Genomic DNA, 26612 nt, shown 5'->3' with positions numbered 1-26612 from the left:
TACCCAATGCTCGTCCCAGTGCCTGACCATAGTAAATATGTATTAAATATTGATCATCGGTTGTGGAGAGTTGTGTGATACCTTTATTTTTCACTTCTGCCCCCAATCTCTTTAGTCTTGAGCCTTTACTATTGGTTAGTACCTGTGGACTGTATCTCTTCTTTGTAGAATACCTTTAACTTCTGCCTTTAGCTGTAAGTTGGGGGAAATGACCATAGCAGAAAAGTGGTAGAGCAGAATAGCACAGGGGTGGGGAACTGGGAGGGTGGGAAGGAGAACATTTTTACGTGGCATCATCGATTCAAAGAGGGTCTTACAGCTATACTTAATTAGGTTATTATGTTTGCCCAATCATTGACTTTACTTAATGAGTACAATAGTACTGAACAATTTTTAATCTAAAAATTAGTATGCAAATAGGTTTTATGTTTGTATAGTTGAAGAAATATTTAAGTACTATTGATTCTACCTGAATGTAGGAGTGGAATTCTGCATCTGTGAAAGAACAAGTTAAAAATTGGCAGTACTTTAACTTACATACAGGTCATATTGTCTTATGTAAACAGACACTTGACACCTTGAGGAAGAAAGGGAAGGAGAAACAATGAAAAGTTGTTCAACTTAGAATGTAATAGGAACCACAGATGGTAAAGGGTCAGTTGTAAAGTGTTATTGAGCAGGATTTTGCTTTTTGTAAGCATTTAAGAGTGAAATAATTTAGTGGAAGTAATTATTTCTATCATAGACACAAAATTGGTTATACCAATAGTGCAAATTACCTTCGACTCATATTTCTTTCACTTTTATAAAAAATACAATTTTTAGATTTTCCATGGGATTTTTATGGACTGCAAGTACAGCATATTGTTGCTACTTTTTGGGAATACTGTATCTACTTCTGAGGTAGTTTGAAAAGAAGTTATATATAAATGCCAGTGTCAGAAGTAAAGCCAATTGTGATGAATTTTATTTGTTGTTATTTGGAGTACAGTTACAAGTGGCAGTTTTAAAGTTTTGGCATCATGGAAGATAATGGACAAAAAATTGTAGCTGAGGTCAGCATTTCTGTATGTATTTACTTTTTCTGCTCATTTACTTGGAAAAACCTTAAACGGTTTGTTTTTACACCAATAGCTCTTTTTGACTAGTATGTAATGTGAACTTATGTTTGCATAGCACTTTATAACTTGTGTGTTTTCATATGTACTCTATTATGTCATTAACCTCTAGTAGATTGTTATATTATACTTAGTATATTTCAGAACTGATGTTTAGAATTGTAAATATATCTCACTCTGAAAACCATAAGTTATGGGGCTGGCCCCGTGCCTGAGTGGTTAAGTTCGCATGCTCCACTTCGATGGCCCAGGGTTTTGGTGGTTCGAATCCTGGGCGCAGACATGGCACCGCTCATCAGGCCATGCTGAGGCAGCATCCCACATGCCACAACTAGAAGGACCCACAACTAAAAAAATACACAACTATGTACCAGGGGGCTTTGGTAGAAAAAGGAAAAATAAAATCTGTAACAATAAATAAATAAATAAAATAAAAACCATAAGTTAGAAATTCAGCCTTTTGTTTTTACAGTAGAAGGAAAAGTGATTTGCAGAATTTCTTAGGTACTTAGTAGTCTTTAAAAATCTGTATAAATTTTGTTACAGTTTTAAAACATGGACTAAACTTTTAGTTTTTTAAGACTTTTAGTGGCTGGAGACATATTGGTAAAATACAGATATTACTGTCGCAGTAGAATGATGGGCTTCATACATAGACCTAAAGATTGTACATATATGTTGGTAAGCTCTTTGAAATAAGAGTCAGACTGATTTTCAGATTTACCTAGCTACATATCAGTTTGAAAAAGGAATAGAAATTATTAGTATACAGTGTTTTGAATATTTCAGAACTTAGTTAATACATATCTAATGCAATAATGATGGTGTAAACAAGTAATTTCTGACTAATCCTGATTAATTTGGGGGTGGAGACGGTAGCAATAATATACCTTATGTAATGTATATTTTTTAAACATTTAGAGCCTGCAAAGTAACTCAGAATTGGCTGACAAAGAATTATAAAGCAGGGATCTTTGGGAGATACTTTAATGAAAATGAGGGACATGTAATTAGCATATCAAATGTACTTAAATTATACCTTCTAGAGTGTTTGAAAAACCTTTTTTTTCTTAAGACTATTAAATAATTACTGAGAACTTCTTTGAAGTCTAAGTAAACTTACTAATATTTTTTGTACAAAATGCAAAAGTAAGTTCTAACCAAGCGATCATCCAAACTTATCAAATCCAAATGGATAGAGCTTATTAGATGAGTGAAGTTTTGTTGTACATTTTTCTCCCAAGAGGTGAGAAAAGATTTAAAATAATGAAACTCAACTTTATAAATATCAAACTTATTTAAAAATTCAGAGGAAAAACAGTAATTGGAAAGCAAGTGCAAGATCTATTAGAGCAACTGACCAAATCCTGATATATTCCTTGTGCAAAGGACTTTTGAAAGTACCAGTAGTGTAATTGCTTGTATTAAATCAGTGTGATTGTAGTATATATGATCACAAAGATTACAATACACAAAGATTACAATTATATGTTATTATAAAACAATTATACACTCTTATTTATCCAATAGTTAAGTATTACATAAGTTGTATATTACTATGTATGTACACTCAAAGTTTACAGTTTAAAAATTCAGACAAAACTCTTAGATGAAAAAATTGAAATTAGATTAATAGGAGTGTGTGTGTGTGTTAGTGTTGGAACTGGAAGATACCTGAGAAATCATATAAAATATTAAATTTTAGAAAAATAGCTTAAGATATTTGTAGCTTATATAATATTTAGGAGCTACTTGTTGAAAAATTTTAAGGAAATTTTAAGATTTTCAAATTTAAATCTTTAAAAGGAAAAGAAAGTATCCTAAATGTTCATCAGTGGAAGAATGGGTAAATAAAAGGTCCACTCATTTGATGGAACATTATAAAGTTGTTCAAAGCAGTGAACTAGGTTTATATATCAACACAGTAGCATGTAGTGGCAAAACAATGCTGAATAAAGTAAGAGAGGTGCTGAATAATGTATACAGTTTGATGCATGTATGTATATTAAAATATGTATGGCTTAAGAGTATATATATGTATATAAAATTTTGAAAAGTGGACAGGAAATGTATACTCTAATCAAGATAATAGGCTCCTGCTGGGGAGAGGGAAAGGAACAGGATTTAAACTTTGACTTTAGTTGTAATGTTTTATTCCTTTATGCAAGGAAGGATAAGCAAATATGACAAGATTGACACTTGTTAGTTCTGGGTGGTGGAATCATGGATGTTTGTTATATTCTTGGTACTTTCCTGTGTCTTCAATATCTGTTTTCTTCCCTCAAGAAAGATGTTATTTTTTAAATAAATGGGGGAACTTTGTGATTACAAGACTATTTTCTGTATAACTAAGAAGCCCAAACAGTTGTTGAAATCATTTTGTTGGGAATATGAAATGGTCTAGGTACTTTATTTTCCCTTTGCTGCTAAAGTCCTGGGGTTTAGGGATTTCCAAAAAACTGAAATAAGAAAAATTGACAGACTCTATACCACTTTGGGTGGTGGGATTATGGTTCAAATTTTTACTTATTAATATAATTTTAAAGTTTCTACATTGTTCTCATCCAAGAGTATACTACTTTTTAAAGTAAATAAAATAATAAATGCTTTTTTTAAAAAAACAGAGCAAAACAAAGGAAAGCCATCAGAATGAAATAGTGTCATTTACTGTAGTAATCAGGAAGAGTGCAGTTTTCAGGTCTTAGCTGTTGAGGTGAAAGTGGAGCATCCAAGCATCCGGACTCTTCTGACCCTGCTATCAAAGTGAGAGCCTCACTGAACCCCAAGTGGGTCCTTAAAGGAACGTGGGCAGTAATATGCTGTCTGGTTCCTGAGGTTTTTGACAGTAAACAGGATGAGGTTACATTTGTGAAAGAACTTAGCACAGTTTCTTGTTGATTATTGGTATGTAAGTTTCTCAGATAGGAAATTTTTATGAAACAAAGAATAATCTGGGAACCAGAAGATTGGCAACACCTGAAAGGATAAAAGAAGGAAAATTAGGTGGTAAGAGAGAAATCTAGGTTGGACTGAAATTAAATTTTAACATGAAATTGTTTAAAGTTTGTTTTCAATTATAATAGGAAAATATTGTAGACTTTAAAATGAAGAAACAATGTTAATCTTATAGAGAAGTGGAACGTAATCTTTGTTTTGGTTGATTTTCAATATATGGAGTTGCTGTGCATTTATGGTTTGTATTAAGTGAAAATACTTAGTTTTACCTGTATTGTACTCCAAAACCAAACTACATATTTGTATAATCTTAGAAATACTAGTATTTTGATTTTTTTCATTTTGAGTTTATCCTGCCCTTAGGCAGAGCTGAAATTAAATTGTAGTTCTTTATAGATTATCTAGTACAAATAATCATGTGTTTATATATATTTTACTTTTTGACTTTATTAGAAAAACAACCCAGTTTTTTTCTCCTGTGTGCCTCCTTTACTCCTCACACAGAACACTTCACTGACACTTCTGGTCCCAAATGTGTGGAAGTTTTCCCCCACACCAAGCAATTCTCTGCGACACCAGTTGAATGTCCTGCAATTTAACTCAATTCTGACATTGTCCACCTAGAGATAGTATCAGATCCCACAGGTTAAGGGCTCAATCCTAGAAGACTGCTCCCACCCTACCTGAGTTGCCAGTTGCAAGTAGTAGGTCCACAGGTTACCCACAACTTTCTGTCCACCTTGGCTACAAATTGGAGGTTCCCGCCACCTCCTCCTCAGGTTCCATTAATTTGCTAGAGCAGCTCAGGACGTAGGGAAACACTAGTTCACATTTACCAGTTTATTAAAGGATATGGATGAACAGCCAGATGAAGAGATACATAAGGCAAGGCCTGGGAGGGTCCCCAGCACAGGATCTTCTGTGTGTGTGAAATAGAGTGCTTCTATACACACTGTGGATGTTTTCGCCAACCTAGAAGCTCCAAACCCCATACTGTTGGGATTTTTATGGAGGCTTCATCAGATAGGCATGATTGATCTTTAGCTCTGTTTTCAGCCCTTCTCCCTTCTCAAGAGAATGGGGGTGGGGCTGAGAAATCCCAAGCTTCTAATTATGGTTCTTTCTGGTGACCAGCCCTCATCCAGGAGCCTTCCAGAAGCCCACCCAAAGTTACCTCATTAGAACAAAAGACACTCCTGTCACCCAGGAAATTACCAGGATGTCAGGAGCCCTGTGTCAGGAGCCAGGGGCAGAGACCAATATATATTTTGTCTATTATCTCACAGACTTAATAAAAAACATTGTAGGAGACTAAGAGTATTAAGAACTGTATTAGTAATTAAGAACTGTATTATTAAGGTGAATGTCTGTATTGATGTTGTATATGCTTGGAAATGGAAAAGCAAAATTATAAAAATGGTATATCCTAGCTTAGAAGCTGACTTTTAAATTTTCATTTGAAAAGAAATTAGAGGAATGATGTTATAACAGGTAACTTATGGTCTTAGTTGGACAGAATAAACAAAAGACTTCCTGGAACATGTTTGAAATCGTTGTTTGACATTTTCCAGGAGAATCAGATTCTTATGCCAAATGTAGATTGTTGGCAACTTGCTCTCCTTCCATAGAGAGTTAAGGCCACCAGGATGTCCTCTGGAATTCTACAGTAGCATGTAGCAGGAGCTAGGGAACCTGATATGTAACTACATAACCTGGTATTTCCAATTAGTAATTTTATGACCTTGAACAAGTCATCTAACTTCTCTGTTCACTATTTTCTTGATTTTAAAATAACGAGATTGTACTAGATAATTTTGAAAGCATCTTTTACCCCTAAAATGCTGTAATTTTATTTCACATTAGGACTCTTTTGCTAATGCAGATTTAGAAAAGTGAGATAGATGGTTGATAAAGACGTCTATGTTTTCTTTCCTCTAAGCTTGATTCTCTAATTTATATGTGACAAAAAGATATTCAGATTTTTTTTCTGAAATTCAAATGAAATGCTTAAGATATTTTTTTCCAATCATTATATGTATTTTTCACCATTGAAAAATTTTATATTCATGGTGCTACATTGTTTGTGTTTGGGGTATATTCTACTGGAGGTCAGAATTGCTAAATTTACTAAGCTAGACTTTATGCCTTCAAGGATAGGCCATATTGTAGCTATGGTGTCTACTGTAGGCACTAAATAATGATTGTTGAATCTGTTTGAATATATTACGTGGTATTATAATACTTATGAGGTAAGGAAAGAAAAAGAATCATATATCTAGAACCATAAATGGTGGCTTGGTTGTAAGAGCTCTAAAGAGATGTAGTATAAACAGAGTTCATATTAATAAAATTTAGGGTGGAATATGGAATCATGGAAAAGACAGAGTTGAGGTGAAGAACAGACTAACAGAATGACATTGACCTTAATCCAAAGAAATCAGAGCCAGAACCAAAGCTAGGAGGAAAGCCTGGTGAGGAATGCTACTATTTGGTATGTCTTCAATCTTTAATTTTTTTAATCAACTTTATTGAGTTATAATTTACATACAATAAAATGTACCCATTTTAAATGTACAGTTCAGTGAGTTATGATAAATGAATATAATTTTATAACCACCACACAATCAAGATACAGAATATTTCTATTACCAAAAATTCCTTGCTGTCCCTTTGCACTCAACCCCCCAATTCTAACCCCTGCAGATTAGTTTTGCCTTTTCTGAAATTTCATCTAAATGAGTTATATAGTATATACTGTTTTGTCAAAACTTTTTTTGCTCAGTATGTTTTTGAGATTCATTGATGTTTTAGTGTGTATCAGTATTTCATTTCTTTTTATTGCTGAGTAGTATTCCATTGTATGAATGTACCATAATTTGTCTAGTAATTCACCTATTTGGTATTTGGGTTATTTCCTGTTACTGACTGTTACAAATAAAGCTCCTATGAATATTCGTGTACAGGTATTGTTATGGACATGTATTTTCAAATCTGTTGAGTACCCCTAAGAGTGGAATTGCTAGGTCATATGAAAAGATTCTTTTCTTTTTTTTAGTAAAATACCAAACATTTTCAAAGTGGTTGTACCATTTTACATTCCCACTAACAATGTTGAGAGTTTTATTTGCTCTAAATCCTCCCTGCACTTGGTAGCATCAATTTTTACGATTTAGCCATTCTAATGGTTTATAATGGTATCTCATTGTGGTTTTAATTTGTATTTCTCTGAAGACTATGATGTTAAACATCTTTTCATGTGCCTATTAGACAGTTATTTATCCTTTTTGGTGAAATGCTTTTAAATCTTTTGTCCATTTTAAATTGAGTTGTCTTTACTTACTTTGTTGTTACAAGTTCTGTATATATTCTGGATATAAGGCCATTGTCAGATATATGTATTGAGAATATTTTCTCCCATGATGTGATTTGCCTCTTATTATTTTTGCAATATCTTTGGAAGAGTAGTTTTTAATTTTGATCATGTCCAATTTATCCATATTTTTCTTTTATGGTTTGTGTTTTTTGTATCCTATCTAAGAAATCTTTGCTTATCTCTATGCAGCTACCATTTTCTCCTATGTTTTCTTCTTGCATATTTATAGTTTTAGCTTTTATGTCATGCCTGTGATCCATTTCTAGTTAATATTTGGTATGAGGCAGATAACGGTAGAGGTTCATTTAAAAAAAAACACGCAGGTATCTCGTTGTTACAGAATTATTTGTTGAAAAGACTATCCTTTCTTTTTGGTATCTTTGTCAAAATCATTTGACCAAATATGTATGGATCGTGTTCTGGACTTTATTCTGTTCCATTGATCTATACTTCTCTCCTTGTGTCAATATCAGTCTTGATTACTAGAGCTTTATTGTAAGTCTGGAATTTCAGTAGTTTAACTCCTTTTACTTTAGCTTTCCTTTTCAAACTTGTTTTGGTTGTCTAGGTACTTTGTATTTCCATATAAATTGTAAAATCAGCTTGTCAATTTTTACCAAAAAAACCTATAGGGATTTTGTTTGGGATTTCATTGAATTTGAGGCAAAAGGTGTGACTTTGGATGGAGAGGCAGTAAACTGACCACACAGTGCGTTGTCTTTCCTTGAAGGAGGATCTTAGTGGAGCATCTCCATGTCTACAGAGTTATAGTGGTTGACAGTGTTGTTCAGATCTTCTGAATTCTGAGTGGTATTTTTGTGTGTGGTTCTATCAATTACTGAGAAAAGTGGGTTAAAATCTCACATTGTGACTGTGGACTTACCTGTTTTTCTTTTTAGTTCTGTTAGTTTTTGCTTTATGTGTTTTGAAGCTATGTTATTAGGCACATATGCATTTATAGCGGTCTGTCTTCCTGATATATTGACTCTTTTATTATTATGAAATGTCCTTCTTTAGCTCTAGAAATAATTCTTATGTGATGTATTTTGCCTGATATTAATATAGCCACTCCAATTTTCTCATAGTTATTTTTCTCATCGCATATCTTTTCCTGTACTTTTAGTTTTTAACCTATTTGTATTTTCAGATTTAAAAGTGAGTCTCTTAGAGCTAATACTGAATTACTTTCAGGAAAATATATGAACTTTGCAACTTTTACCATTGGCAGAAGTTGGGTAGAGGGTACATACTCCTATACTATGTTTTCAACTATGGGAGTTTAAAATTTCTCAAGAATGTTTATAATTGCTTGTTGTTAGCACATTTTTCTGGTAACTTCTTTAAAATTCTTGTCTGATAATTCCAACATCTGTATCAACTCTGGTGTTGTTGTCGATTATCCTTACTCATCCTAGTTGAGATTTATCTTGTTTTTTGGTATGATGAGTATACTCATTTTGGATTGTATCCTGGACATTTTGAGTGTCACATTATGAGGCTTTGGATCCTACTTAAATCTTCTGTATTAGTGGTTAGCCACTGGGGAGGTATGAAAGGTGCTGCCTCTTTGCTGGCATTTACCTTGTTAGGGCAAGAATGGTCAACAGGGCTTTTCCCCCATAGTCTGTGGCTGCAGCCCCTGGTGGGAGGGGGAGAGGGCTGTCACGTCTGCTCTCTTTAGTGCAGGGTGGGGATGGTCAGTAAGTCTCTGCCTCACAGATCACACAGCACCCAGTTTGGAGGGTTCTGTCCTGCAGGGCTGCTGTCTTCCCAGTCCTTTGGTTAGAGACCATGGGTTTTTTTCTTGGGCCTTTTTTGTTGTTGATTTATACCTGTTGGTGGTTCTGGGTTGTACTGCTGTAGCACCCAGGGTGAGATACATAGGTGGCAAAAAATCTCCAATGAACTCATTGCTGAAGATCTGAAGTCTCTAGAAAGTCTGTCTTATTTTCTTCACCTTTCAAAGTCTTCTGGTAGTTGCTTTGTCTTTGGTCCAGGGTTTATAGTTGTAATTAGCAGGAAAAATAGAGTGGAATGCACTTATTCCATCTTGCCTGGAGCCAGAAGTCTCTTACTGGTTTTTAATACAGGTGTACCTCCAAGATATTGCAGGTGCAGTTCCAGACCACTGCAATAAAGTGAATATTGCAATAAAGTGAGTGACATGAATATTTTGGTTTCCCAGTACATATAAAAGTTATGTTTATACTATATCGTCTATTAACTGCAATAGCATTATGTCTAAAAAAAAGTACATATCTTAACTAAAAAATACTTAATTGCTAAAAAAAATACTAACCATCATCTGAGCCTTCAGTGAGTCATAATCTTTTCAGTGGTGGAGGGTCTTGTTAAAAAAACTGCAATATCTGTGAAGTACAATAAATGAGGTATGCCTGAATATTAGTTTCTGTATTTTCTAGTTTTGTTTATTAGCCCTGTTTATTTTGTTTTTCAGGTAGATGAAGATAAAACAATGTCTGCCAACTTAAAGTACCTTTCCTTGGGAATTTTGGTCTTTCAGACTACCAGTTTGGTTCTAACAATGCGTTATTCTAGGACTTTAAAAGAGGAGGGACCTCGTTATCTATCTTCTACAGCAGTAGTTGTTGCTGAACTTTTGAAGATAATGGCCTGCGTTTTATTAGTCTACAAAGACAGCAGTAGGTATCTGGGTTTTCTGTTTTTAAGTCATTGCATTTATTTAATTGTTTTCATGTTCTTCACATATGATATATATGTAAATATATATTGGTAACTATACATTTGAACACTATTGCATTATCTAATGCTCTAGCATTAAGAACATTCAATTTTCATTTTGTTAAGACAGCTTTAGGGCCAACCCCAGTGACCTAGTATTTAAGTTCAGCATGCTCCACTTTGGCAGCCTGGGTTCAGATCCCGGCTGTGGACCTACACTGCTCTGTTAGCAGCCATGCTGTTCTGGCAGCCCACATACTAAAATGTAGAGAAAGATTGGCACAGATGTTAGCTCAGAGTGAATCTTCCTCAGCAAAAAAAAAAAAAGGAAAAAAAAGACAGCTTTAGTCTAGTAATAAAGGTATATTATTCTAATCTGTATCATGGTTCATATCTTCTAGTTAACACTGTAAATATGAAACAGTTTTTTTGCATTTATAATTTGAGAATAAGTAAATTCTATAATTCTGTGACTATTAGAACTTTAGAGGAGTCATAAGTTTTTACTAATGTCATGGCTTTTTATTTGCTGTATTAGTCCAGCAGTGACTAATTTGATATAATATTTTTAAAAAACAGCTTTACTGAGATACAATTCATGTACCATATAATTCACTTATTTTAAAATGTACAATTCAGTATTTTTTTTGTATATTACATTATTAATTCTTTGAAGTTATAGTTACATATATCATAAAATTTTCAATTCTAACCATTTTTTTTTTTTAAAGATTTTATTTTTTCCTTTTTCTCCCCAAAGCCCCCTGGTACATAGTTGTGTATTCTTCGTTGTGGGTTCTTCTAGTTGTGGCATGTGGGATGCCGCCTCAGCGTGGTCTGACGAGCAGTGCCATGTCCGCGCCCAGGATTCGAACTAAGGAAACACTGGGCCGCCTGCAGCGGAGCGCGCGAAACCAACCACTCGACCACGGGGCCAGCCCCTCAATTCTAACCATTTTTAAATGTACAATTCCATAGTATTAATTACATTCACAATATTGTACAACTGTTAGCACTATTTCTAAAACTTTTCATCACCCCAAACAGAAACATTGTAACCATTAAACAATAACTCTCTGTTCTTCTTTACCCTCAGCCCCTGCAAACCTCTAATCTACTTTCTATCTCTATGAATTGGCCTATTCTAGATAGTTCATCTAAGCAGAATCATAAATGTTTGTCTTTTTATGTCTGGTTTATTTGACTTGGCATAATGTTTTCAAGGTTTGTCTGTATTGTAATATGTATCAGAACTCTTGCTTTTTATGGCTAAATAACATTCCATTGTGTGTGTATGTGTGTATAACATTTTATCCATTCACGTATTGATGGACATTTGAATTGTTTCCACCTCTTGGCTACTGTGACTAATGCTGCAATAGATGTACAAGTCTCTGTTCAAGTCCCTGCTTTCATTTCTTTTGAGTATTTACTTCAGAGTGGAATTGTTGGGTCATATGGTAATTCTATGTTTAACATTTTGAAGAACAGCCAAACTGTTTTCCACAGCAACTGCACCATTTTACATTCCCACCAGCAATGTATAAGAGTTCCAATTTATCCACATCCTCTCTAACACTTGTTATTTTATGGGTTTTTCTTTTTTTTTTTATTATAGCCATTCTAGTAGGTGTGAAGTAGTATCTCATTGTGGTTTTGATTTGCATTTCCCTGATGAATAATAATGTGGAGCGTCTTTTCATGTGCTTATTGGCCATTTGTCTATCTTTAGAGAAATATCTATTTAAGTTTGTTGCCCATTTTTGAATTGGGTTGTTTGTAACTTTGGTATACTTTTGAAACTATCATGGTGGCCAGTGTGGCTGGAACATACTTATATGGGAAGAGAATGGATCAAAGAGAAATTGAATTGGTTTCAGAAAATAGACAATGCAGGATAGCTTTGAAGGCTATGAATTTCCTTGTCAAAGCAAAGGGAAATAATTTAAATGTTTATAATATGGTCTGTTTTGCACTCAAAAAGACCAGCCTGGCAGCTGTATTGACAGAGGAGGATGTGCAAGAATAGGTGCAGCTGCTTCCAGAAGTGTAGGGAAGCTAGTGCACTAGTCCAGCAAGAAGATGATAGTGGCTTAAACTAGGTTGTTAGAGAAGAGAGGATGTTTCTGAGATGTTTTTTTAAGCTACAGCTGATGCAACTTGCTAGTAGATTAGGTGTGTGAAGGTCCAGGCACAGGAGGAATTCAGTTTGTGGAATAATTCCTAGGTTTTTAGATTAAATTACTGGGTGAATAGGTGTACAATGAATGATGTATGGAGGAATTCAGTTTGTGGAATAATTCCTAGGTTTTTAGATTAAATTACTGGGTGAATAGGTGTACAATGAATGATGTATGGAAGATAGATTTGGGGGAAAATTAAAGCTTCTCTTTGGTCCACGTTACATTTGAGATGCCTGTAAGGCATTCAGATTGACGTGTCAAATAGTAGAATAGGTGAATATGGAGCTCAAGGATTTGTCAGCTTATGTATTACTTTAAAATCAAGGATTGGATGAGATAACCTAGTATATACTGAAAAGAGAAGACCAAAGACTAAACTGTAGCATTCCCAACATTTAGAGGTCATACTAAGAAGGAGGAATAAGAAAAGAAGACCAAAGGAGTTACCAGCAAGATAGAAAAAAACCTATAAAAATGTAGGAAAAATGTAGGCAAGCTGAGAAAGTAGTGTTTTTGCTGCTTCCATTCTAGATGAATGGAAGTATCCACTCATTTAGCATTGTGGAGCCAAAGGTATCTTTGACATTGAGTGGTTGGCATTATGGAGAGAGGTGATAAAATCAACTTTCAGTGAACCAAAGCACAAGTAGACATATCATGCACAAAAATAAATTCCAGGTGGATTAAAGACTGATATTTAAAAGGCAAAACCTTATCTTTGGTACCATGAATGATTTCAGACAAGATGCAGAAAAAACCACAAATAAACTGTGAAGGAAAAAATAGTTTGGGGTACATTAAAATGAAAAACGTCTGTATATTAAACCAAATGAGAAGACAAGCCACAGACTGAGAGAATATAGTTATATCACATGGAAGCACCAATAATTAATATCCAGAATGTACAAAAAAACTCATACAACGCAATAAGAAACAGAGAAGCAATGCAATAGAAAAGAGGACAAAAGATATAAACAGGCAGTTTACAGAAGAGGAAACCTGAATAGCCAATAAATATGTAAAGAGATGCTTGGCTTCATTAGTAATCAGAGAAATCAAATTAAAACCACGAGACTCAATTTCGCTATGCTCACATTGGCAAAAATAGAGTGTCTAACAATACCAGGAACTGACAGGAACGTGGAACAAGACTTTCCCTAAACTGCTGATGAGAACAATATGTGATGGCATTAATTATTTAAAAATTTAATTTAAAAAATAAGTAATATTTTAGATTTTTTTCCTGCTAAAACTAAGAAAAGCTCTTTTGGTAATTTTTATTTTACTTACATAATTTTTTGACATTATTTTACGTTGAGGAAAGAATGAATATAAAGTAGCAATCTTTAAAGTTTTTTTCATTTTAAAAAAGTTGTCATAATCAAAGTTTTCAAGGTTTATTTTGGTAGAAAAATTCATCTGTAAAGTGTCATTGTTGCTAAAGTGGTAGAGTTCCTTAGAATTTATCCTTTTTCTAGTGGTTTATGTATCTCTTAAAGTTCTTTAGACATTTTTCGTGATTGATATTGTAGGTTGGCTAGCTCAAAGTCCATTTCCAACTCCTGTTTCCCTTTCTTGTCTCTAATGTGGAGCTTGCATAGCTCCCTTGCAGCAGGGGGTAGCTATGCCACACAATCCTGGTCAATGAGAGTGAAGAAGATGCCTGCTAGACCACTGTTTTCTCCTCTTCTTTCTTGCTGCCTAAAAGAAGAACCAGAGGTACAGCAGTCATTTGGTGACCTTGTTGCACTAATCATGTAGACAATAGGTGAAAAGCATGAAGGAAAAAGCGATTATATATATAGAGAGAGAGCTTAGGTACTTAATGTCATCACTGAGCTGCTGCAGTAGCTTTGGACCTGGACTCATGATATGTGAGACAAATCCCTATGGGGTATGAGCCAGTGTTGGTTGGGTTTTCTGTTTGCAGCCAAACCTACTCCCTAACTGATTTACCTTCTTTTTATGATTAAAAGTTTTCACAATTATTAATTGGCATCAAATGACTGATGAGAAAATGGAATGCACAAAATACAAGGTTTTATAATATTGCTATGATAAAGTAAGAATGCTTGGTTGACAAATTAATACTTTGAGATTTTTTCATCATAAATACATATATGTAAATATATACACATAATTTGATTGTGTTTCCCGATGAAAGAATATAAGGATAATGCTCTTCTTAATATGTTACCTTTTAATATTTAACATTTGAAATATTAGCATCATTGTAAAGGTATATTTTAGACCAAAAATATCTTAACATGTAGCTGAAATTCCTTCTTTTACAGGTGAGAAAACTGAGCCCTTGAAATAAGGTATGTAACTTATTTAGAGTTATTTAATTACTGATTTTGCCCATTTCGTATTTCTTCTAGAATGTAGTCTAAGAGCACTGAATCGAATACTACATGATGAAATTCTTAATAAACCCATGGAAACGCTTAAACTTGCTATTCCATCAGGGATATATACTCTTCAGAATAATTTACTCTATGTGGCACTGTCAAATCTAGATGCGGCTACTTATCAGGTACTTACAATACATTTCTAGTAGTCCTTCTAAGAAACAAACAAACAAGCAAACACTAATAATATTAGCTGTTTTCTTTTTCAGGTCACATATCAGTTGAAAATTCTTACGACGGCATTATTTTCTGTGTCTATGCTTAGTAAAAAATTAGGTGTGTACCAGTGGCTCTCCTTAGTAATTTTGATGACAGGAGTTGCTTTTGTACAGGTAACTATTCAAGATAAGTATACCTTTCATTTTATCACACTTTCAAAACCTTATTTATTGTGCATGAAGAATATGGTTCTATCATTTGTTGAAGCAAATAAATGCTTATTCTCCCAACTGATAAGTTTTTTGATGGTTTCCTTTGAGTAAGATACTACATTGGGACTGTAAGTGATACAAAGAAATAAATAAAAATCAAATTGTCTGACATAAATAAATGAATAATCTAGTTAGGGAAGTAAGAGCGTGTAAAACAAAGCTGATTTTTACTGGAGACCTGGGGCATTTGAGAGTAATGAATCCCTTATTGCCTATCAGCTTTCCTGATATCGTTCTTTCCTGGTTCTTCTCACATCTTTCTAGTGATTCCTTATTTGGTTTCCCTCCTGGGGTCTTCTTCCTTGATACTCCCTTTAGATATTGGGGTTGCTGGTAGGCTTGTTATTTCTCTTAAATTATGTCCTTATTTTTGGAGATTTCATCCATTCTGGAGGTTTTTATTGACACATATGCTGATAGCTTCTTGATCTATGTCATTAGCTCTGGTTATCACCTGTAGTTTCAGATTTGTATTTCTAAAAGCCTGTTGGACGTCTTTGCTTGGTTGTTCAATAAACTTTATAAACTCAGCATATCCAAAACTAAACTTTACCTTTTCCCACCAAACCTGTTCTTATTTCTGTTCTTTCTAGTCGTTATTTACTCAGCCTGGGAGTTGTCCTAGACTCTTCCTTCTGCCTGTACATCCGGTCAATCTCTAAGACCTTACTGATTCTCCTTTCTAATTCTTCTTGATTTTGTCCTTGTCATCTGTCTCTACTCTCATTTCCCCAGTTCATGACCTCTTTGTTTCTTACATGATCTTTTGCCTCCTGACTTTTTTTTCCCCACTTTTTAGCCTTACCCTTCCCCCCATTCAGCCCCTACTTACTCATCACCTTGGTCTATCTAAAGACAAATCCAATCATGTCAATTTCCTGCCATTCAGAGGCCACCACACTTTCCCCAGAGTGTGGTATGTATATCTTGAATAGATATTTTTAATGGTTATTTATTTTAAATGGGTGTTACAAACCCATATTTTCATAGATATTGCTTGAAGATAAGCTAAAGTAGATATTAAAACTTTAAAAGTGAAGTATTTTAAATTAAAGTATCAAGTAATTAATAATTCAAGTAGAACATGGATTTGACAAAAACCATAAAGGCAAATAATTGAAGTTTCAGGAACACTAACGTATAGGACAAAATCCAGAATGCTTAGCTTGATACCATATGGTTCTTCTGTAATAAACGAACAGCTCCAGACTCATTTTTGCTGCTCTGGCGCTTCACACTCTGAATTTTTACAGCTGATCTGCCTCTAGAGGCTATTTTGTGCATCTGTGCATTTATTCATTTTCTTTCTCTTTTTTAGGGTATTTTTTGAAATTATAAATTGTAACAGTAATAGCACTGTTGGGAAAAAAAGTAAAATGATTGTAAGGTTTTCTTTCAAAAGCTCTCCTCTGCAATCCCCAAGAATGGTATTGGTTACATTTTTATCTTAAGGTCTAAGAGTGAGCTTTAAATATGCACTTTGTAAAATTATAGGACTTAAACTTCAATTTTGTTTTTCTTTTTGTTCAGTGGCCCTCAGACTCTCAAGAGCTTGATTCTAAGGAACTTTCAGCTGGCTCTCAATTTGTAGGCCTCATGGCAGTTCTCACAGCATGTTTTTCAAGTGGCTTTGCTGGGGTTTACTTTGAGAAAATCTTAAAAGAAACCAAACAATCAGTGTGGATAAGAAACATTCAACTTGGTAAGTTTTAAATGTTTTCTAGTATTATTTTTAAAGATTATATTATTATATATTAAGATTTCTATATATCTTTAAATAAGTGTGTCTTTCATAAAATCTGCTCTTGATCCAAATATCTGGCAAGGTTTTTTCCTTTTAAAAAATTGTATTTTAAATGAATGCCTTTCATTCAAGATTGTGGAATTTTAGGTCTGTGACATAAGGGTGTATATAACCTGTTTCTGTACACACCATTTGGAGCCTTAGTAACTTTATCCTTGGTTGCTACGTTTTTTCCCTAGAAGATGTTGCAAGTAACTTACATATTTTCCTCTTGGAAAAGAAGATTAAGATACTTAGCAAATTCCAATTATATAATACAGTGTTATCAACTGTAGTCACCATGTTGCATATCAAATCACCACAATGTACATTTTAAATATCTTACAATTTTGTCAATTATACCTCAATAAAGCTGAGAAAAAAACCTTAAATGGACGAAGTTTGAAATGATGAATCTTTCATCTCAGTTTTAAAATTTTAATATGCCTTTTTATTTCAAAATGTTATGTTTTAGCTTTTAAATACTATAGCATTTTTATAACTGAAAGTAAATAGTTTAACAGGAAAAAAATCCCACATATTGAGAGATTGCCTTTGAACGAATATTTAAACTATTTATGTATAGTATTCTAACACTGAATTCCTCATACAAAGATTGTAGCATTTACTGTTCCTCTCATATACTCATTTTGGAAGATGCTACATGTGAGAAGCAGCTCAATTGCAAATCAACACATTGTATTTTAAGCCTCTGTCCTTGTGACTTTGGAGCTCATCCTTGAAACCACTGTTCTTTTGTGTCCACATCAACTTAATAGGTATACCATGTCCCTCTTGATAGCAGTCATAACAGGCCCATCCCAGGCCCTACACAGTGAAGTCTCTTTACTACTAATGACCTGTATTTTAAGTCAGACCATACCAAACAAACCTTCCAAATTTGATTAATGTCCATCCTTCCAGCTGTTTCAAAGTAATGTGATAACAAACAAACTGAACCTTCGTTTTATCACCTAGGATGTCCTTAAATTTCTCTGCAAAATTGATAAAAATGTGTTAAGGTTTTTTTTTTTTTTAAGAACTCTCAAGCTAAATATTTTTATAGATAAAATTAAATTAGCTTCTTTTTGTTCAGTTTATCTAGAAGGCAGTTCACAGGCTGGAAAAGCATTAACCAATATAATTCACCATTTCAGAAAGAGTGTATCTATAGCATAGTGGTTAAGAACACTTGGTTTTGTAGTTAGACCACTCAAATCCTGATTTCATCACTTACCACCTGTTGACCTTAGGCACATTGCTTAAACTTCCTCTGCTTCACATTCCTCATCATAAAGTGTACTTACTTATGGTATTTACTTCATATGTTGCCATGAGAATTAAACAGGATATGTCTAAAGTGTTTAGAATAAAGTGCCTTGCATATAGTAAGCACTAATATTAGCTATTTATATAAATATGCAAATATAAGAAAAGAAAGAAATATTCAAGGTTTGTGTGAGTTGCCCAAAATTTTCTTGAATTATAGATAAAAATGAAAGATCAGAATTCATGATTCTATGGTACTTCATGTAGTTCTTATTCTTTGGTTTGACCTCATAGCACAATTTAATGGTAAGCTGACTCAAGTTTTGAGAAGGATCCGTAAGTAATAGATAGCTAAAAGTTACAAAAACAGAAATTAAAACAATGTAATAGCATTTTTCTAACATCAAACTGTCAAAGATTAGCAAATTAATAAGACCCAGTGTTAGCCAGAGAGTGGAGAAACAGGAACTCTTATTACCTATGGTTGCTAGGAGTATAGATTGATATAACCTTATTGGATCTCAGTTCGGGAATGTTTAAGAAAATTTTAAATAAATAAAGATGTTGATGCAAAAATTCCACATCTGGATAATAATTTATCCTACAGATATACTTGTATAAGAGCACAAAGATAAATGTCCAAGGTTATTCATTTCATCATTGGTTACAGTTGTAAAAAATTGAAAACATTTAGAAGACTGGCTGAATAAATTATCAATATGATTAAATAGGGTAGTGGTTAAGATCGTGGGCTCCAGAACCACTCTGCCTGGATTAAAATCCTGAGTTCATCACTAACAAGCAGTGTAAGTTTAGGCAAGTTTATTTATCCTCTCTATGCTTTAGTTTCTTCACCTATAAAACAAGCATAAAAGTATCTACCTCCTAGAGTTGTTGTGAATTAACATACATAAAGCAGAACAATTTGTTGCACAAGGTGTTATATACCTATTTCATATTATTATTATTATATTACTGTGTATAGAATGGAAAATTATGCAAGTGATAGAAAGAATACAGTAGATCTGTATATACTGACATGTATGTACCCTTCTGGACTATATACATTTTTTTTGTAATTATCGTGTTATTTTTATAATTAAAAAAACCTAATACCTCTGGAAATGTTTATTTTTGTAATTTTGTATTATGCCAGTATTATTTTCATGTTCAAACCTAGGCATATTAAAATGATAGAGTTGGCATAAATAAAATTTTAGAAGGAACATTTCACATCCCTTTTAGTTCCTTTCCATCATGGAATACTTTTGATTAGTTATGGTTTTATAAAAAAATGCTTCACCCTGCACTCTTTCGCTATATCTTACCAGAGACTACCCTGAGGAGGTGGCCCCTGTAGGCATCTATTTCTTTCTTTCTTTCTTTCTTTTTTTTGCTGAGGAAGATTTACCCTGAGCTAACATCTATTGCCAACCTCCCTCTTTGTGTATGAGCCACCGCCACAGCATGGCCACTGATGAGTGCTATAGGCCTTCATCCAGGAACTGAACCCGGGCCCCCTGAAGCGAACTTAACCACTAGGCCACCAGAGTTGGCCCTAGGCATCAATTTCTTTATTCATAGTTTAGGATTGCTCCTGGAACTCTCAGACACGGTAGTCATGTGATAAGCTCTGTGGTAGAGGTAAACGATTCGGCAATGAATGAGACATAGTTTCTACTCTCACTGAGTCAACTTTTCCTAACAGTGAGACTTCAGTAATGACAGATTCTGATGTCGCCTATGACTATTTCTTAGTTCAGAGTTTTTGGATATTACTTACTGTACTTTGAAAACTTATTAATAAGGAAAAATGCTGTCCCACATACCTGACTTGTATGTCTGCTGTCTGCATGTATGAATGTGACTATATGAAAATCTAGGTCTAGCAATAGGAAGATACAAGATACAATGAAATAGGCCAAAAGTGTGCTTTTTACAGATATTTGAATGGGACAGCCATATAGTCATGTAACATATGCATTGTATTGTTTAGTGCTCCAAAGTTGATAGTCTCTGTTCTTCTTTATATTCTCATATCTTTGTCTTACAGTCATAATATAGTACTAAGTAAACATTTGTTTATATAAATATCCAAGTAAAAATATTTTAAAGTTGTCAAATTTTATCAAAAAGGAAAAGTTAAGTATAAAATTATTTGGAATGTCAATGGAAAAGTATCCCTCCAAACTAAATCACATGTGACGTAGACATTTTTTTTAGGTTTCTTTGGGAGTATATTTGGATTAATGGGTGTATACATTTATGATGGAGAACTGGTATCAAAGGATGGATTTTTTCAGGGATATAACCGACTGACCTGGATAGTTGTTGTTCTTCAGGTAAAGCATTTAAAATCTTATATTTAATGCTAATAAACTTCGTTTTAATAGAATCAAAGTAGCTACTGATGTACTGATGCGAGGAAAAAAGATCCCTCCTGTTAGTGCTCTCATTATATTTAGTTTATTCAGGGAAATTAAAATAGAACTGATCTTAATGCCATAATGAAAACTTACTTTGAAAAGAAGCCATGAATGAACTTTGTGGTATTTAAATTTAACATAATGAAAATGCAAGTTTAAGAATAAAAGAGTTGAAGCTGAGGGCAAATAACTTTTGACTTCTCTACAATTCTTATCATTGTACAGGAAGTCTGTGGTCAGCCTAACAGTGAGACTTTTTTTTTTTTTTTGTAGAGGCAGATCTAGATATTTAAATCTGTAACAGTTTATAGCCTCATATTTTAATTACATATTGGAATATTCCTGTCAAATTATCTCAGTTTATAACTTGAAATCGTTCAAGAGTTGAGTAATTTCATCTTCAAAAAATGCTTATTCAGTACTCTGGAGGATATAAAAATGAAGACGCAAGTCACTGCCTCCACAAAGCCTTTCTCTAGAAGTATTTGAGTCTATAAGGGATAAGGTCCCTTAGGGAAGATGAGTGAAGGTGGCAAAGGATAGTTGTGTTTTGAAAGCAGGAAGGATACCCCTCATTTTTAAGACAGGAGAAAAGGAGACAAGGATAAGTGACATTTCAGAGAAAATTTGAAGTAGAGTTAGGGTAAGTCAGGAAAGTCTATGTATGATGGCCTTTATCCTGTCAGAGGGAAGCCCTCTTCCCTTAAGATGGGGCTGAAGACTTGAGTAGAATAGAAAAGGTTTGGTATAGTTGGTGTGAGGGACTCAACAGGGCATAAATAGATGAGTGAGAACATTGCCAAGAAATACTGGACTCAAACATCAATTGTAGTGAGCTCAATTGACTTAATTCATGACTTTCCCTAATAAAGCTTCTGTCATTTGAAGAGGTGCAGTGAAAGTTGTTAAGGTAAGTAACCCAGATTTGGGAGCTGATAAGTAGGGTTTGTAGAAAATTTGTGAGTTATGGTAAAACCTCATTATTTAGGTAACCACTATTTGGAATTTGAGAGGGATTTGATAGAAAGTTCTTTCTACACTCTTAAAGAAAGAGAATGATTAAAATTATGCTTTAGAAAAAAAAATTGTGCTTTAGGAAGAGTAATCTGACAGCAATGATAGGTGGATTTGAATGGGGAGAGACTAAAGGAAGAAAGCCAATTAGGAGGCTCTGGAAAGACTAGTAAAATAACTTTCAAGTTGTACTTTATTTTTACTCTAAAGTAAAAATACTTCACTAATCAGAGTGACCAGTCTTCCCACATTTGTCCTAACAAGGGATGTTTAATTACTAAGTTGGATGAGGATGGATGTTTTATTCGTAAGATGGGCAAGCTCCATCATAACAACTGCAGATTATGCTGGTAGTTACATCATCAGATACCTTTTGAAATAAGAGGGCTATTGAACAAAACCCCGAAGTCTATTGATTATGAGATGTTTAATAAAAATCACTATAATGAGATTAAATGTCTAGGACAAAAGCCTAAAACTTCATTAAGTAATGAGATTGTTTTGAAAAGCAGTTTTATATGTTTGTTTTTTAAAATAATCTTTTAAAACTTTTGCAGGCACTTGGAGGCCTTGTAATAGCTGCTGTTATTAAGTATGCAGATAATATTTTAAAGGGATTTGCAACCTCTTTATCCATAATATTATCAACACTGATATCCTATTTTTGGCTACAAGATTTTGTGCCAACCAGGTAATAAATTCTTTTCTATTTCTTTAAATTTCCAAAAGTACGTAAGAAAAAGATGAATTCTTCATAAGATCTGATCTGAAAAATTTTGTACTATTACAACTGTTGAAGAATCATGGAAATATTGTAAAAGATCCATTTAACTATCTTTTAAAGGATGTTTCAAATTAAATGCATGAAAGAAAATCTTCCACTGGAAAGTTTTTTATGCTAATTTGGCTGGCCAGAATTTTCCCTGCAGATCTGAATGGTTTTTTTACCCCCAAAGTTAAAAATGGTATTTAAAAAAGTTAATGTCATATAAAGTCATAAAATAAGTTATATAATGACTTTTTAAATGCAGACTTTATATAGCTAAAGCCAGGAGAATGGATGACATTCGTGAAGAGAATAGTTTATATAGAGGACTTGGCTCATGAGAAAATTCTATTAGGTGGTGGCAGAAAAAAGAGTAGTTTGGAAAAGAATTGCAAAAGGAATGATGGGTGAGGCAGGACAGAGTCAAGATGAATGAAGTGTAATAAATACCCATTAGAGATGGTATTAAAGGTCCTATTATTATTTTTTTTAACAATTATTAGTTTATAATCCCAGAGTAATGAGATTGTATTTTAATGGATTCCAGGACACCATTATTGGTTTTCCTCCATCTTCACCCTCCTTCTCATCTTCTCATCCTCTAAACTTTGGAGTCTCCCAAGGATATATTCTTGGACCTTTTTTATCTGCAGTCACTCCCTGGGTGATCTCTATTCTCATGGCTTTCAACACCATCTATATGCTAATAATTCTCAAATTTAAATTTGAATTTCAGGCTTATATATCTAATTGTGTATTTGACATTTTCACTTGAATAAATAACTCATTCCTTCTCTCTGTCAGGGTTTCCCAATTTAGCAAATGGCAGCACCTCCATTCTTCCAGTTGCTTAAGCCAAAATCCTTCTTGACTTAGATAGGAACACAGTTTATCCACAGTAACCTAAGAGGGGGCAGAGTCTATAGATATGGATATAAATAGATTTACAAAAATAAGTTAAAATGTATGGAAATTTTTAATTTTCTGAGTGAAGAAATAAGGTCATCAGCTTCTCTTTCCTCTCACATGTCATTCTAATCCGAAAACAAAGCCTGGCAACTCTTCCTTTTTAATAACTCCAGATTCTGACCATTTGTCACAACCTCTACTGCTACTACCCTGGTCCAAAGTGTTACTGCACAAAATTGGGGCTCTCTGCCTGATGTGCATAAACAAGCCAGTTAATTATGGCGCCAGCCTTCGGGGAGAAGTCAGCTTTTATTCTGTGAGATCAATCTGCAGGGAGACAGGGGGCGTGTGCCCTCAGATCTGTCTCCCTGGTTCAGGATTTGGGGCAAAATTTAAGATGTTATGGAGAACTGGCTGTCACACAGAGGTGCTGGTGGGACAGGTTTTGATTGGTGGGCTTCAAGCATTTATGGTAAGGTCTTAAACATTTATGACAGGGTTCTAAACATTTATGATGGGGTTCTAAACATTTTTGATGAGATGGGGAAGGAATTTTAATACTGGATCTTCCTGAAAGAGGGACCCCTCACTTCTGATAAGAGTCCTACCTTCAAGCTCTGGTTGTGTCCCAGTCTTTGGATTCTGTGGGAGGGATCATCTTTGATTCCGAGTTTGTTTCAGGTCATGATTTCTTTTTTTGCACACGCCTTGGCTTCGTGACTTTGCAGATTTTCTGCAAGGCAATTCTTAATCACTCTGTTGATGAGAGATGGAGTCAGTGGAACTGGTCCTGGAGGGCCTGTGGTAACAAAAGCACGCTCACGTATCATCAAGATTAAGGAAATAGTCTCCTGACTTGTCTCCTTGCTTCTTCTCTTCTCCTCTGCCCGCCCCCCCCCCCCCACCGTTTTCTCCACTCCGCAACCAGAATGATTCTCTTCAGTGTAAATCACATCATATCACTACTCCGCTCAAAAACCCTCTAATTGCTTCCCATGTCACTGAAAAGTTGTCATCATCAATGGCCCATTTGATTTGGCCCTCAACTACCTTTCTGTTCTCATCTGATATTACTTTCCTCTTGTTCACTTTTTTTTTTTTTAGCTACAGTAACCTCTTTGCTATGGGCTTTGACTTGTCCTTTAGTCATCTTGGAGTACTCATCCCTTACATATATTCATATGGCATACTCCCTCACATCCTCAGGTCTTCGCTCAAGTGTCACTTTGTCAAGAGACCTCTCTAAGTAAAAGAACACCCCTCAATATTCCAACATTCTTTCCTCCTTTCTTCAGAAAACTTATCACCATCTGATAAATAAACGGCCTCAGCTTGGCACGTAACAGGTACTCAGTATGTTTCTTGAATGAATGTTCAAGACCTTAAAATTTTAATACAGCTAGTAAAATTCATTTGCATTATTGAGAGTTAGTGAGATAAGATTATGGATGAAATTTGGCGGGGTAAAAATATAATATGCTCTTTACATTTCTATATTGGCCATTGATGGTTTGATTCTTCTCTAGTAACGTGGACAGTAAGTCTGGGACATGAATGTTGAGATCTTTAATTTTTCTGAGGCATTAATGTGAAACTATTTGTTTTTAGCTTGGTATGGGAATGAATTACCTAGTGAGACAATTAGCACCTATGTCTTAAGAATGCTTTATTCCCTGTTCATTAAATGGGGAAATTATGTGCTTTAATAGTACTTGAGAATGTTTGGAACTTGCAGATTTTTAGGGTACACTTAAAACGGCATTCCTTTTTCAAAAAAAGTAAAACTTCATATAAGGCCAAAGGTGTTAACTTTAAATCTTTGAATCATGCAGAAAATAAACAAGTAAATGAAAAAGTAAACCAGTAGAGGGACAAAAGAGTAGTAGTTTGTCAATAAGATATACACCTGCATATAAATCCATGCATCTGAAGGAGCATGTAAGGTGTGTTGGGATGAAGATAAAAAGAGAAAAGACAATGCTACTGTTGTTATGGAATGAATGAATGAATGAGCATTTTGAGAATATGTATAGAACATCAAGACAGATGCAGGAGATGGATCATTTTTCCTAAAATAGATAACTAAGCCCTCTATCTTTACGTAGTCTTTTGTGAAGAACATCTTTCAAGCAATAAATCCAGTGACCTGTATTCTAAATGCAATAATATATTTTCTTTTGTTATCCCCATTTCACCTCTTGAAACTGTTTTTCAGTTTCTCAGAAGTAGTACCCCTGTACCTGCCTTTCTGATTGATTGTTCCTTTGGTAACCTGTCAATCCCTGCTTACTCACTTGTTCATCTCATCCATTGCCATGTCTTATCTGTCTTCTCTATGAAGATAAGTCCCAGTTTCACCTTAACTCTAGATCCCTATTTTCAACTAACTGCCAGACATCTCTACTGCTATCATATCACCAATATTCTCTTTGCTATTTTTCCTGTGCTCATTATTTTGCTTATTGGTATTACCATCCTTGCATTTAGGCTTGCTTATTCTTTTATCAAAAAGTTATTGTGTCCACTATGTGTCTACCTGTCACTGTACTAGATCCTGGAAAAACACGAATGCATGAATAAGATATGGTTTCCTGCCTTCAAAGAAGTCACAATGTTTAGAGAGACATATGAGTAAATAAATTATAACAGTACAATCAGTGCAGCAATGGGAGTATATATACAAGTATTTCCATTCGAAAGAGGGGGCTCAAATACTCAAAATAATCATTAAATTCTGATAGTTTTTTTTGCTAACAAAATTTCTTCTCCCAAAACCATCTGAAAATAGCTGGCTTGAGAAGCAGGAATTTCCTGACATTATTGGGTATTCAAGTAGATCCTGTTAGAGATATCAGAGAATGGATTCCTACAGAGGGTAGAAAGTTGGATCAGACAACTTTTCAGATAAGCATGTGATTCTGTGAAATTCCAGAGTTCTGGAAAGCTAAGAAAAGGTCATAATGACTGACAAAGTTTATCCAAAGCCTAAATAATTACCAAATATTCCTTTGGTAGTAATTTTCTTCAAGATACATTATAGGAAGTTTGTGTTGTCTTAATCTTATAGGTATACTTGCACCCAAGGCTTTTGAAAAGTTGCCCGTTTGCATCAAGTCAACACTAGATATTTATCATAACAGATAATGCTTGAGCCCTCTATATATGCTAGGCTCTGTGGGTATACTGATTAATGAGGAGCACATGGTTGAGCAGGGAAACAGACATGTAAATAATGCATTTTTTAATACAGTGTGATAACTATTATCGTAGA

The 26612-nt window shown here is 34.2% G+C and overlaps 1 protein-coding gene and 1 long non-coding RNA gene across 4 annotated transcripts in view; one reads left to right on the top strand and one right to left on the bottom strand.

Annotated features, from left to right (window-relative positions):
* The window catches only part of SLC35A3 (solute carrier family 35 member A3), a 43274-nt gene that overhangs the window by 11398 nt on the left and 5264 nt on the right, over positions 1-26612 (top strand). For both annotated transcript variants that reach the window (XM_023641558.2, XM_001489930.7), the window contains exons 2-7: positions 9905-10109; positions 14714-14868; positions 14953-15075; positions 16705-16876; positions 20450-20568; positions 22224-22357. In XM_023641558.2, the coding sequence (XP_023497326.1) occupies positions 9923-10109; positions 14714-14868; positions 14953-15075; positions 16705-16876; positions 20450-20568; positions 22224-22357 (890 nt within the window). In that variant the 5' untranslated portion in view covers positions 9905-9922. The remainder of the gene's footprint in view (positions 1-9904; positions 10110-14713; positions 14869-14952; positions 15076-16704; positions 16877-20449; positions 20569-22223; positions 22358-26612) is intronic.
* LOC111773574 (uncharacterized) overlaps positions 3763-26612 on the bottom strand; it is a 35748-nt gene continuing 12898 nt past the window's right edge. The window contains exons 2-6 of one of the 2 annotated variants that reach the window (XR_011439333.1): positions 23950-24140; positions 13623-14033; positions 9746-9815; positions 9028-9574; positions 3763-4094 (exon numbers count right to left, since the gene is read on the bottom strand). This is a non-coding gene — a long non-coding RNA (uncharacterized lncRNA). Of the gene's footprint in view, positions 4095-8647; positions 9575-9745; positions 9816-13622; positions 14034-23949; positions 24141-26612 lie in introns of those variants that run through there. The other variant, XR_002808192.2, reaches the window with a different exon arrangement.

Source organism: Equus caballus, chromosome 5 (genome assembly GCF_041296265.1).
Source record: "Equus caballus isolate H_3958 breed thoroughbred chromosome 5, TB-T2T, whole genome shotgun sequence".
Classification (NCBI taxonomy): domain Eukaryota; kingdom Metazoa; phylum Chordata; class Mammalia; order Perissodactyla; family Equidae; genus Equus; species Equus caballus.
This window is presented reverse-complemented; position numbering and strand designations above follow the sequence as displayed.